The sequence below is a fragment of the Pelodiscus sinensis genome, chromosome 8 (genome assembly GCF_052426305.1).
Source record: "Pelodiscus sinensis isolate ZL-2025 chromosome 8, ASM5242630v1, whole genome shotgun sequence".
Taxonomy (NCBI): Eukaryota; Metazoa; Chordata; order Testudines; family Trionychidae; genus Pelodiscus; species Pelodiscus sinensis.
Window position 1 is genome coordinate 55955978 of NC_143059.1, and position 14311 is coordinate 55970288.

At 40.6% G+C, this 14311-nt stretch overlaps 1 protein-coding gene across 7 annotated transcripts in view; it reads left to right on the plus strand.

The window, feature by feature from the left end:
* Positions 1-14311, plus strand: part of ATE1 (arginyltransferase 1) — a 173017-nt gene that overhangs the window by 18327 nt on the left and 140379 nt on the right. For 3 of the 7 annotated variants that reach the window (XM_006111405.5, XM_006111408.5, XM_006111404.5), the window contains exons 6-8: positions 3274-3503; positions 9480-9608; positions 10967-11095. In XM_006111405.5, coding sequence (XP_006111467.3) covers positions 3274-3503; positions 9480-9608; positions 10967-11095 — 488 coding nt within the window. The remainder of the gene's footprint in view (positions 1-3273; positions 3504-9479; positions 9609-10966; positions 11096-14311) is intronic. The other 4 variants (XM_006111410.5, XM_006111407.5, XM_006111409.5 and 1 more) reach the window with 2 other exon arrangements.

A 14311-nucleotide genomic window follows, 5' to 3' on the forward strand; every position in this document is an offset into this window, starting at 1 on the left:
CAAATTTGCTTTAAACAGTGATTAATATTGTAGATATTAATTTTGAAGTGTAATGAAATATGTTGACGCATTCAGGGTCTGTCTAAACTACATCCCTTTTTCGAGAAAGGTATGTAAATTAGGCATGTTGATATTGCAAATGAAGCCGGGATTCGAATTTCCCGCGCTTCATTTGCATAATGGCGGCCGCTGCTTTTTTCGAAACCGGGCTTTTTGGGGAAAAAAAAGGCAGTCCTGTACTCAGTTTACAGAATCTTTTGGTTTACAGGATCTTTCGAAAAAGGGTTTTATTTTCAGAAGATTCCCAGCTAAACTGCTGTTTTTTCTGATAAAGCTCCGTTTTCAAAAAAAGTGGCGTCCACTATTATGCAAATGAAGCATGGGAAATTCAAATCCTGGCTTCATTTGCAATATCGACGTGCCTAATTTACCTCCCTTTCTTGAAAAAGGGATGTAGTCTAGACACAGCCGCAGTGAAAAGCAGGAGAAGAATTGCATTACCACTACTCTATAAGTATCAGGAAAGCTTTAATTACTGTACGCAAGGAGTTGGTGTGTTTCATGCAGTATAATAACTCGAGTGAAATGTAAGTGTACATACACCCTTTAAATTAATAACTAATTTGTGTGAATGTGTACTGTTCTGCATTCGGTCAAAGGTCTAAAAATGAATATGCTTTCTTAAAGCCATAAGTAGATGTAGGATCTTTCCATGTTAAGAATTTGACGTTGCTACTCCAATACGAATCTTACTTCAAGGGTTTTTACAGGTACAAAGTTTATGTATAGTTGGAAAGAGCTTTAAAAAACTTTTTAAAAAGAAAAGCTCACTGCTTCTAAAGCATATAGTATTACATGTTTCTTGTGTAGGTAAAAAAAATCTGAGTTTATTTTTATATATCCTATTTAAACTGAGTGAGATTTTTACCAAAAAGCTAAGAAAATTGTAACTTTTTTTGTAGCAGTATAAAATATATTACAGCTGATGTACAATTTTCCTTTGCCAAAGAAGAAAATAAGTTTAATAAAATACAAGGAAGAGTGGTTAGGTTTTTTTTTCCAGACCTTGTAAAATACGTACGTTCTACAATACCAAAATGCTGTATTTTCCAGAGAGACCAGTTTTAAAATCTTGTACCGGTTGTCGTCTGTATATTATATTGTTTCCATGAGACTCAACTAAAATAATATTTTGAAAATTAATTTGCATATAAAACAAATGGAAATGCTACAAATGGAGATATTAGAAAATAGTCACACTATTGTCAAGTTTTTGTTTGTAGTTTAGAGTTGTAGGAATATATTCAGAGTAAAATTAAAAAAAATTGAAGTCTAATTTTTAAAACTAATGAGGGTGCTTAATAGAATTTTAAGTCTTATTAAAAGTCATTTTTAAAAAGTCAGTTACTTCGCAAAATGAGAATTGAACTTTGAAGTAGTTATGCACTTCTGAAAATTCTATCCAGGTTTAGTGCTCAGTTGATAGTAGTAAAGCACAGTATGATCTTTTCATTCACATTATATGTCTGGCCTGATAGTCTTTAAGCTTTTATTAATGACTTTCCCATATAGATTTCCTCTTATGCATTTTCCTTCTTTTTTTTTAAATGTAGTATTTTGCAACCAGACTCAAGAAATAATCAATAAGAGCTGACATAGCAATATGCATATTCAGAATACTGATGATTGAGTGGCAATATAGTTATTGAACCTTTTTTAAAAGTGGGCAAATTACACACTTAGCTGGTCTTTAATTCTTCTGTGCTCTGCATATTAAAGGTATTGGTGATGATTGTATGTTGCAAAGGGTTTCCAGGTGGTGTGAAATATATCCGTTCTACTTTGTCTTCTGTGCATGATTTTGTCAGGATGCCCTCTGCTTTGCTGATTCAATATATTCACAGTTGGTGACAGGTCTTTCCTGTGCCTCAAGGCGATACTTTTAGTTGCTTGGAGGATATACTGTTGCTTTACATAATGCATCTAAGTACGAACTAGCCTTTGTGAATGAGTGGTAGTGACTGAAGCACAGATTGTCTCAGGAATTGGGAAGTCTTGATTTGTATCCTTAAAAAGCTAAGGGGTCAAGACCTTTAACCATATACTTTTAATTGGGAATGATATTTGCATCACTGTATTGTCATGGCCTTGTTACTTTTGTACTTCTGCTACCAGAGAATCTATCATTCACAGTATAACTTCGCTATAGAATTTAAGTTTTCATTTAAAATAAATTGGGTACAGTTTGGATCTCCCTGGTACTCTGGGGACCTAACTGCTTCTAGATGAGGGGTTTTGTCAGACCAGAGGAGGTCATTTCTGGTTTCCCTGCTACCAGTCCCCTCCAACAATGGCCTGGCTACCGGCTAGAGCTTGATGCCAGCCCTGCTGGCCACACTGGGCTCCCAGACCCACAGGCTGCTCGCTGCTGGCAGCCTGCTGCCCTGCCGGCCCATAGAACTCCCAGCTACCAGCCCTCCACCTGGACACGCTGGTCCTGGAACACCCATGATCCTGCTGGACCATTGATGTTGCTGGACCAAGGAGTCCCTGTTTAGAGAAGTTCAACCTGTATTTTAGTTGTTTTGGTTGTGAATATAAGTATGAAAATGTGAATGAGTATAACTCTTTCCTCCTGAATAAGCAGAAAGCATGAAACAGTAGCTCAGCCCATTTGTCTCAGTGTAGCATTATTTTTTGAAACTAGCCATTTTATCTGCTGAGAATTTTAGCTGAAATACCTACCTACTGTGTTTATCTCTGATTTCAAACTGATTTTTATGCCAACAAATGCCAAAAAAATCACATTACCCATATAGCAGCTAAAATCTATATGCTGCAGCTATGCATTTAAACAAATATATTGAAAATGAATATTAGGGTACAGTGTAAAATGGAATCGAATGTCCAAATGAACAAAGGCTACTGTAGTCATTGTATTTTTGTTTAATTAATTGAAAATCCTCAAATTTTAAATTTAAATGAAGCTACCATAGGATTTCTGGTTTGCCATCTGAGGCCATGAAAGGAATGATCTTGCAGCAATTTAGGTCTGACTTGCCTTAACGGATGTGGGACTACAGCTAATGGCTGCAAAATATATTGAACATGGAAAAGAATGCTGTATAAATAATACCATGCTATTAAAAAATTACATCTTTTATACAAGTATAGTTTGTAATCAGCTCTGTCCTACCTTTCATATAATAGCTGTTTTTCTTGTTCTATAATGTTGTTGTTTAATTCTTTTCCTTTGGTTTTTTGTCCTTGTAGGAAAAGGGGCTGATTTGAGCAAGCCACCCTGTCGGAAAGCTAAGGACATTCGAAAGGAAAGAAAATTGCAGAAGCTTCTTCAGAACCAAACTCACACACTTGAAGGTCCTCCAAAGCAAGTGGAGCCTCAAGTTTTATTCTCTCAAATCTCTAAATCTAAAGGGAATCAACCTAAGTCCCTTGAAGACTTAATTTTTGTCTCCTTACCTGATGCCAGACATCAGTTAGAGGTACTGGCAATTACATTATTATTGATTTTTTTTCCTGTGTGTGCAATAACATAAGATAATTTCTACCATTAGAAGCAGCTTTCAAAGAAAGATTAGTGAAAATATTTGAAATGGAAAAAGCTCACTTTTAAAGTGAAAGCATTGGAGCCTTGATAAATACTATCTACATTTCTAGCACATAATTTGTTAGCTTTTGAAAATATATTTTGCTATAAAATATACACTATATACAGAGATGTTCAAAAGCACCTATATTATCTAAGAACTATTTGCCCATACACTGCCTACCCAGTTTTCTTTTAAAATTTCCCCTTGAAATCTTCTGAATGAGAAAACAAAGGTGAGTCTTGCTGAGCCTCTAGAGGGTGCTCTCACTCTTAGAATCAAGGGCTATTATTAGATGAACATTTAACAGAATACTTACAAATGAAAGACTTTAAAATTAGGTGAGTGTGAGAGAAAAATACAATGTAAAGTTCTAAAGCTGATAAATATTTAACTATCTATGATGATCAGCTCAATAGGAAAATAGTAGCTGTTCTTATAACTGAATTGAAAAGACATAGTACAAAATTCTTTTCTATAAATGTATCCCTGATCTGCTTAGAGGTCTTCAGCACGTCATCAAAGTTGGCATCTATATTTTTTTCCTTAATGGCTATCATACATTTAGTTATCTGTCAAAAGAGTTACAAAAATAATTAGTAATATACTGGTTGCCATTTGGCAAATCTTAGTTTGGAGAACTTTTTAAGCATTTTATTTGGTTTTAAATTGAACAAACATTATTCCTAGACTATGAGAGAGAAAATAGCTTATAGAAAAGGCTAGTCTTCTATAAACTAGAGCCTGATGTTTGTTGATGACCACCATGAGGAGTAGAATTCATTATAGTGACTAAAGTTGAGAAATATAGTTCTTTGTGCTAAGAGTTTGAAGAGATCACCAGTGGTGGAAAATTAATGGCTTGATTTTCCTCAATTGAAAAAAACAAAATGCACATGTGTGGCTTATTCTTCCAGGTTTTCTGATACAGTTAAGTTATTGAAGAGTAGGAGAGAATGGATGTATTAAGAAGGAAGGAGGGATCACTGAAAGGCATAAATCAGGCCTGTAGAAGAGGGACCAAGAGTTCAGGAGGGAACCAACACAACTCTAGAATAGGGATGTCAATGTGTAGATGACTACACAATTAACCGATAAACTTAGGTTTATCGGTTAATCTTGTCAACTATATGCATTTTCCCCCTCCTTGCTGTCTCTGTATCAGAGGCAGCAAGTCGGGGGCGGGGCGGGGGCGGGAACTGGTGCTAAACTCCCCACAAGCACCAGCTCTGCCTGCCACTTCCACCCCTTTGCTGCCTCTGATGGAGGATGAGAGGAGCAGGCAGAGCCAATAGGCACAGTGAGTAGCAGGGCGGGGCAGGGGCAGTGTGAAACAGCTTCTGACTGTGGTGGGCCTGGGCTTGCTGCGCACAGACCCTTGGCAGCAGCCTCTGTCTATGGGGAGCTCGGACTCTCCACCTCTGGATGGGGCTGCTACCACCCCATGCTGCTGCCTCTGTATCAGTGGAGAGTGGCGGATGCGATCCAGTCTGCGTGGGGAGCTTGTTTTTAAACCAGCTCCTTTCACAGTTCAGCTTCCACCTGCCACCCTACACTTTTGCCTCTGATACAGAGGCAGTAGTGTGGGGTGGCAGGTGGCTATCTGGGAGTGGGGCTGGGAGTGCACATAGTTACATAGTCATGTAACCACTTAAGTTTTAATGTGGTTACATGACTATTCAATTACGCACTAACTAACATCCCTATTGTAGAATGGTAATTTTCAAGAGTTTTTTTGGGTCCTGGTGGATCTTATGGTCAACACCAGATCCTACTCAGAACTAGAAATGATATTTTTGTCCATGCTGTTCTGGTAATTGAACACAGCCTTAAACATGTTTGAAGATACAGGATGAAGATGAGTGTGTATATTTCCCCTCACTTCTTTAGTATAGGAAACAACCGTTTTCACTATAAACTAGTTTCCAATTATTACAGTGGTCATGTGGACATACTCCACAGATTAAAAAGAGAACAGAGACCTATTGTAACTAACTAACAGTTGCCTTAGGAATTGTAAATTAACAAGTAGGAAATGGGAGTAGAACATGAGAAATGATTACCTAGGAAAGAGTATTGGGGTATGTCTACATTACAGTGTTATTTCAAAATAGTTATTTTGAAATAACGCGTCTACACACACCATGCATTTTGAAATAGCATTTTGCTAGTTCGAAATAGCACGTCCACACTGAGTGGCTCTGAATTGCATTTAAGGCTGGCTGGAACCAGTTCTAGCAGGGCACCAAGTCAGGACTTACTGTGTGGGGCTGCTGCCTAAGGCTGAGGTCTGTGCTTAAAAGGACCCCCCTGGACAGCCAGTTCTCAGGTTTCCCTGCTTGCTTGCCTACCTTGATGAGGGACAGCAAAGCATTTTGTCTCTGTGTGCTCTGATTGCCCTCACTCGGGACACCAAAAGCATTCAGCAACATGGAGCCGGAGCTGCCCCGGACACTCTGATGCTTCTCTTGGATGTGTTGCTGCGAGCCTGGCTGCACTTCCTGCAGGCTGCCATCTGGGAGGTCCATTGGGGGGGTTGTCAGTATCCAGGAGGCCCTGTAGGAGAGCTTCCACCCTGAGGAGCACTAAGAGCCTCCCAGGTCTGCCCCATTGGGGGCTTGTGCCTCATTGCTTCCTCACGTCCTTCCACTTACCCCTCCCTAGCCCCCTTTTCTGATGTAAAATAAAATACATGTATTTTCATGAATACAAACTCTTTATTTAACAAAACTGGGGGGGGAGGGAATGAAACTCTGGGGAGACTGGGGAAAGGAGGTGGGAGAGGGAAGGGGGAGACCTGGGAGGAGAGAGCTGGAAGGGGAAGCAAGGGGAAGAAGGGGGAGGGAAAGCTCAGGGTTGGGGGGTCTTGCCAGACCAACTTGATTGTCATGCAAACCTGCTCCTGGTTCGCATGTGGCCTTTGGTGGCCAGGCTGGCAGCTATCCTGCCATATATGGCTGCATTCCTCTGTCTAGTGCGGAGATCATGGACGTTGGGGGCATCCCCCCCAAACCTGAATAAGATCCATGATCTCCACCCTGGACCAGGAAGGCGCCTGCTTTCTCTGGGCCCTGGCAGGCTCCTGGGAGCTGGCAGACTGCTCCTGGGGAGTGGTGGTGGGCTGGCTACCAGTGGCTTGCTGGCTTATATTTTGGGGCCACTAGGTCAGGGGCAATGACTGCTGGCTCTGGGCTGGTAAGCTTGGAGCTGGCACAGGCACTGTGGCCAGAGTCTACCCCTTTAAGGGCTCCTGGGAGTCGGGGAGAAGAGGAGTGTTCTTGGTTGAGGCCAGAGTGGCCACCAGGGCACCCTGGGAAGGCTGGAAGCCCCTTATTTCGAAATAAGTGTCTACACAGCACTTATTTCGAAATAGCTTTCAAATTTGGCGTTTTTCCTCATAGAATGAGGTTTACCAAATTCAAAAATAAGTGCTCCGCTATTTCAAATTTATTTCGAAATAGCAGTTGGGCTGTGTAGACGCTAGGAAAGTTATTTCAAAATAAGGGCTGTTATTTCGAAATAACTTTGCTGTGTAGACATACCCTTGCAGAAAAGGATCTAGGGTTATAGTTGGGACCACAAACTAAATGTCAACAATGTAATACTGTTGCTGAAAAAGTGAACATCATTCTGGAATGTACTTGCAGGCATGTTTGTAAATAAGGCTCAAGTAGTAATTCTTCCATTTGGCAGTAATAAGGCCTCAGCTAGAGTACTATGTCCAGTTCTGGGCATCACAATTTGGGAAAGATGTGGACAAATTGGAGCAAGTCAGAGAAGAGCAACAAAATAAGGACACAAGAAGTAATGGGTTTAAATTGCAGTGAGGGAGATTTAGGTTAGACCTTATGAAAACTTGGTAACTTTCAGGATTGTTAGGTACAGGAACAAATTACTTATGGAAGCTGTGGAATTTCCATCATTGGAGGCTTTTAAGAAAAGGTTAGACTAATACTGTCAGGTGGTCTAGATCAGCAGTTGTCAACCAGGTGTCTGCGGGCCTCTGGAGAACTGCTGGTAGGCTTCCTGAGCACTGCCAAGCAGGCCTCTAGTGTCAGATTAATTGGGGCGCACAGTAGAAAGCTGAAGCTCAGGACCCTGAGTCCTGCCACCCAGGCTGAAGCCAGAGCCTAAGCAGTTGCTCTGCTTCTTTCTCTGTAACATCAGCCCTGACTTTTATGTGCAGAAAAACAATTGTTATGGCACAGCTAGGCTGTGAAGTTTTTATAGTATGTTGCAGAGAGGATTGGGGGATAAGAGGGCAGGAGGAGCTCAAAAAAGAGAGAGGCTAAGAATCTGTGGTCTAAATAATATTTAGTCCTGTATCAGTGTAGAAGACAAGAATGGATGACCTATTCAGGAGAGATCTCTTTCAGTCCTACATTTCTATGATTTCTGTGATGGTATGATTAGTTTCTTCTTTTCCTTTTAAGTAGGAGATCTAACTGTTTTACTCTCATCACCATAGTAGTAGAATGGTCTCCCTCCAAAACTCTAGCGTTCATATTTCCAAGGCTTGTGTACATCTCGCATTTTTCATATGATGTGAGATTATAGTAAAAGCACTTTTTTTTTTTTTTAATATTGTGGAGATCAGTTAGCATCTTTCAAAACACTTAACTGGCTTATTAGCTGTTGACCAATTGTGGCAGCATATGCACATCCCATCACAGGAGTTGAGGGTGTTCAGGGGTGCGTATGCTGCCTGGTTGGCTGCAGGGTTGTTGGCAGTTGCTATAGTCCATAAAGACCCACCTGCAGTCTAGGGTAGTGGAGCTTAGTGGCTCAAGTCAATAATGCTGTCCCTTCTCTCAGGGCAGTACAGTCTACTGGTCAGAGTCCATGGGTAGCCCTTACTCCAGGGCAGTATGGCCTAAGGGCAAAATTCAGTAGGTACTCCTTGTCTCAGAGCAATATAGCCTAACAGCCAGAGTCAGCAGGTAGCCCCTTGTCCTAGGGCAGTATAGAATAAGTAGCCCTTACTCCAGGGCAGTATAGCCTAATGGTCAGTCCTTGTCTAAGAGCCTTTGTCTCAGGGCAGCATAGCCTAGTGGGAAGCCCTTGTCTCAGGGCAGTATGGTCTAGTGGCCAGAGTCAGTAGGCGTGGGGGCCAGTCCTGACCCAGGGCCCTGTGAGTGGCAGATCAGTCTACCACTACCTCAGCTGGAAATCCAGCCAAAACACACTGAGTGTACCTGGGCAGGCAAGGCTGCTCCTGTACCCTCCCTGTGTCACTTCCTGCCGGTGCTGGTGGGACAGCATCCCACATAGCAGCTAGGTCTCCCAGTTCCCTAGCAGCGCCTTCTCATTAGGTCTCTGCTGGGACTGTGTAGCGGCAGTCTCCTGGTCCTTCGGTTCTTGCTGCCTGGGTCACTGGCTGCTGCAGCTCAGAAGCTCGGGGAGGCCCTTCTCCTTTGCTGGCCAGCCCAGACTGAGCTGCTTCTCCTTTTATGCTGCCCCAGCACTTGGAGCATACCTGGTCTGGTTGAAGCGGCAGGACTTCTCCGCCCACAGGGTTTTTACTCCTGCTCTAGTGCAGGGTATGCACACCCCATCACACCAATATTTGCATATTTCTGATATTAAGGCTTAATTACCTTTAAAATTAATTATTTAAAAAAACTCAAGTTTCATGCACTGAGAATAAAAGAAAATCTTTATTTATCTGATACATGATGGAATTTTTTTAGTTAGTTAATACCTGAAAAAAATTGAAAGGTTGACACCTCATTTATTTATTGGACTTTTAACTGCGATCTGTTTTGCAGAAAGTCAGAAATACTCTGCTTGTGATATCTTTCACCAACTTTTATGTATAGATGTAATTATGTGATATTGGAATAATGAATCTGTCTTTAACTTTTTCTGAAGGTGAGGGTAGTGAGATCATCTCCACCAAGTTGCCAGTTCAAAGCCACATTTCAGGAGTCTTACCAGGTTTATAAACGTTACCAGATGGCTATTCACAAGGACCCACCTGATAAACCAACCATAAGTCAGGTCAGAAGGCCAAGTATAATTTTATGTAAAACCTCAGCTTCCCCTCCATTTCATGTGTCTTGGATGGATTCTGTGAGAAACAAGTGTGGGCTTTATGTCTATTATATACATATAACTGAAATGGAAGCAAGTAAAATCAAGGGAATGGTGAATTAAACCAACCAACATCCTGGAAGTGCAAGTTGTTTTTCATATCTTACTGTAGGTGCCACAAATATGTTAACTTTATTGCAGACAGAAAAATAAGGAAATCATGGGCATGGTTCAGAAATTTGGAAGAACTATACAATAAAGCCACAGGGGAGCAGGAGAGGTGACCACTGGAAACACTCAGGGTATGTCTAGACTACATGGCTCCGTCGACGGAGTCATGTAGATGAGTTTACTAGACATAGGAAAATGAAGTGGCGATTTAAATAATTCACGAGGTTTACCGGAGCAGTCGACGAAGGCTTCCCTTGTCGACTGCAGCACGTTCAGATTGCCCCGCTGTGCCGCCAAATAGCTGATTGGCACAGCATGGCGGCCATTTTGATGTAAATGAAGCAGTGATTATTTAAATCGCCACTTTATTTTCCTATGTCTAGTAAACTCATCTACATGGCTCCGTTGACGGAGCCATTTAGTCTAGACATGCCTTCAGATACTTACATGATGACCAAATACATAGTCATCTCTTCACCAGGATAAATCGGGAACAGGATTGACTTAAATGATTGACTTAAATGTGGAAGGCAAGCATGATATGGACCAAAACGTGTGTGCAATAATTATCACATGCAAAAAATTGCCTGTTCAGAGTTTACTGGAGTTTGTATAAAGCTCTTTGCTACTTACAATTTGAAACAGTTTGAAATAAAACAATACATTCCAGCTAAATTACATGTTGTCACTATTTCACATAATGAACAGACTTAATGCAATAGTTAAACTTGCCAGATACATTATCTCTGTGAAGTTAAACAAAAATGGGGAAGGAGGGGAATGGGATGGTGGGGGAAGCTTAAGTAGCAAGTATTAGGGATATGCTTCTAAAAAGAAGCCTTTCAATCACTCTGTGAACTTTTCAGTTAAAATAAAATGGCTTATTTTGTACTACTGAAGGATAAGAGGGCAGAATAAAATAGTGCCTGGAGTATGACATGATATAAATTCTAATTTAAACTATCTATCATAATTTAATATCATAATCCTTTAATTTTATGGGGTATACTTGCTTTACCCCATGTAAGATATGGTGTCAATGGCTGAGGCTTTGAAATGGTTATGAGGAGATCTTCCACTAGCCTTACCTTCAGGAGCATATAATCTGATTAGATGCAGTTACATATTTTGCTTGTATTTTCCTTGCTATGAAGGTGAGGTTAGTACCTGTCTCCTCTGAAGACCCACAGTTCAAATCATCCTTCAGCCAGTCAGCTACTTTATTTGCCAAGTATCAGATGGCTATACACAAGGATACACCCTCTGAATGTGGCGAGTATGAGGTACAGTTCACTGCATGCACCTTTACCACTGTTTTTTTTATATATATTGTTCAAAAATACCTTTGAACACTGAAGACTACATCGCTGTTACAATTTGGGAAGGTAAAATAAAGTATTGTTGCATTAAGTATCTGTGCCAGGTTTTACCTCAGAGGAAAATTTCTCAGCAGGAGAGAAACTGAATGTGTTACTGCAATCATAACAAAAAAAAAAAAAAATACTGACACCCGCAAGTAAATAGACCAGTTGTACTTGGTTTTATTAAGGAAATTTGAGACTGACATTTACAGTAGGGGGAAAAAATGAGTAAGAAATATGACGACTGACTAAATAGTCTTTATATGTGATAGAAAATATGTTAGCTTCAGGACACAGTTCGGTAGCTGTGACAATGTTATGTTTTGGATGCCATCCTTCACTGTACTTTGATGTTACTTCTTTTTACAGCTATTTTTTTAAACATCTCCATTTGTTTTGTTTTCAGTACATTGCTTATGACAGCATGTATAGTCTGTTTTTTCCACTGAGACAGCCACATTAGTATTAAGAATATTCTACAAAACTGGTGTTTGCACACTTATCAAGAATACACAGACTGGGAAGAAGTTCGCTTTTTAAGCCGGAAAAAGAAGTTTATAGAATTTTTTTAAATAGAACGTATGTGATTTTCTGAGAGGTAACCCTGAACTTTAGCTAGAAAACTTTACAGAATTCATATTTTGTAATCTAATTCTTCCCCCAAGTTAATGTGTATCCTTTATCTAGTCAGAAACTTTTTCCAAAGTTATACTTAGCTAGACCATTATATTCTTAGAAATAAAATTTATACCAGCAGAAGTGGTATCAGGTAACATATGGTTGCTTTCCACTATGCATAATATATACAATAACTGTTATTTGTTTGCATTACAAAAGTTTCAATGAGATTTAGGGGAAGTCAGAGTGGAGTTACTGAAGGGTATCTAAAATGATTATTTCCATCTTCAATGTCTTGAGTTTTAGTCTGACACAACATTCCCTATCTTTTTTTGGTCCAAAAGTTTTGTAGATGCGCAAAGAGGCAGAGATGAAGATCTGCTACTTTTGATTTCTCCTTGTTCTTCACATTTAAAAAAAAAAAAGGAGGTCTTTGTATTATAAAGAAGCCAGAAAGTACAAAATCAAAATAGCTCTTTAATTAACACTTCATCTTTGAATTAGGGATCAGGACTTAGGAGTGAGATGAGATTTGGCAGCTCTTTGGAGCAATGTGAGAGGTTTGGTGTAGACTTTGATGTCTGTGGACCCCATAGATTTGTTTTAAGACTTGAAAAATGACTTGTAAAGATAGGTTGGTAGGAATCCTAGCTTTCCCTATCTCAAGGTACAAAATGTGCCATTTATTTGAATTTCAGAGGTGAATTTCCAAGAGCTTCGTAGCATTTCTTCTTCCTCTTCTTTATCCTTTTGTAGAAATGCAGTTAACATGCTTCATTTGAATGATTTTACTACTCTTTATTGACAGCTTGAGTATCTAGGGTAGTGTATTTTCCTGCTGCGAAGAAAGACCTAGTGCCACTGAAGTGAGTGGAAATATTCCTCCTGATTGCAAATAGCTTGGGTCAGGTCCCTTGAAAGCACTGATACGTTTCTTTTGGTAGAAGTTATTTTGGGAATTGTTTGGGCACTTAGGATTTTTTGATCCACCACTAAAATGCAGAGAGGCTGCGCAGGGTGACCACAACCATTTGCCTCTTATGTCTGCCCTGACTTAGAAGGAAGTTGCTCCTACTATATAATGACTAAGCTGTGTGGCAGCACAGCTTCACAGGTGATTAATCAACCCTGCTCAGTCAGTAAGCTCTGTGCATGGAGCCCTGAGCCTCTGACTGGGTGGGGCTGATTAACCACCTGTGAAGCTGTGCTCCTGCACAGCTTAGAGGGAACACTGGGTAGGAGCCAACAAATGATGACTGGAACCAGTGCTTGAACACTGGGCAGAGGAGGGGTTAGTTTTGGTTCCTCAAGGAAATAGTCCTCTGAGTTGATTCTGCATACTGTTTAATATATATTAGAAGCCTCTAATCTTTCAGACTGTGGAATAAGGAAGTTGTCCTCAAGCTCTTGATCTGAGTCACTTGTAGGAGAAGATGGAAATGACTGCATACGAGATTTTAGGAGCTCTTAAAAACACATTTCCTCTTCGTTTCAGTCTATTTGTTTAATACTTTGTTTAATTCTTTTCAGTCTATTTTGTTTCAGACATTTAAAAAACCACTTTCTAGAGCTACGGTTGTCCTTCAGTGAACATAGAATTAATTCTTCTCTGCGCAAGGCCTTTTATCAAGATAGCTGCAAGAATGGGTCGAGTTTAAACTAATAAGATAGGGTTAATGCTGAATGAAGACCCCCTACTTCAAACAGTTATGTCTTATCAGGGCAATGTAGCATATGTGGGTGTGGTGGATAATGTTTCTGTTATGAAGAGAATACAGGTTGTACCTCTTTGTCCTGGGACACTCTGGTCTGGCAACATCCATGGTCTTCCTGGACCCACAGATATTGCCAGACCAGAGAGCCCCAGCAGGAGCAGCCCTAGACGAGCTGTCGGCAACTGGCGCCCTAGGCGAAGTGCACGATCGGCACCCCTGCCTCTAAACCCCTCAACGTCCGTTTAACTTGGCACCCTAGGCAACCGCCTTAGTTCATGCCTATGGATGGGCCGCCACTGAGCCCCAGCCACAGAGGTTGGGAGTGGGAGTTGGTTTACAGCCACCAGACCTGGCTGTCAGTGTTCTGTGCTGTTCTTTACCTCTAACTTACACCTTCGTGTCTTCTAAGAGCCCAGTGAGCAGTGGACATGTTGTTAATGCTGCTAGACATTATTGACTAACTGTCGTCCAGCAAAGTCTGTGGTTTGTCACTGGTCAGGTCCAGAGGATGCCAGATTAGAGAGGTTCGACCTATATTACTTATGCTGGTGAAATTTGTTACATAAAAGGATGTTTTTCCCCCTCATGTCTGAGCAATAAAAGTTTTTCTGACATAAGTGCTAGTGTAGACATAGCCTTAGTCAACTCTTCTGGACAACTTCAAGTATCTGGTCCAGTATATATAGTTGTAATAATTTGAAATAATAAATCATATCTGTCTCTGGTAGACATTGAATGGAGCTTGTTCCCAATGCTTGACTTGGGGACAGTAGGTGAGTGGAACTTGCATTGTGGCCAATAGAAT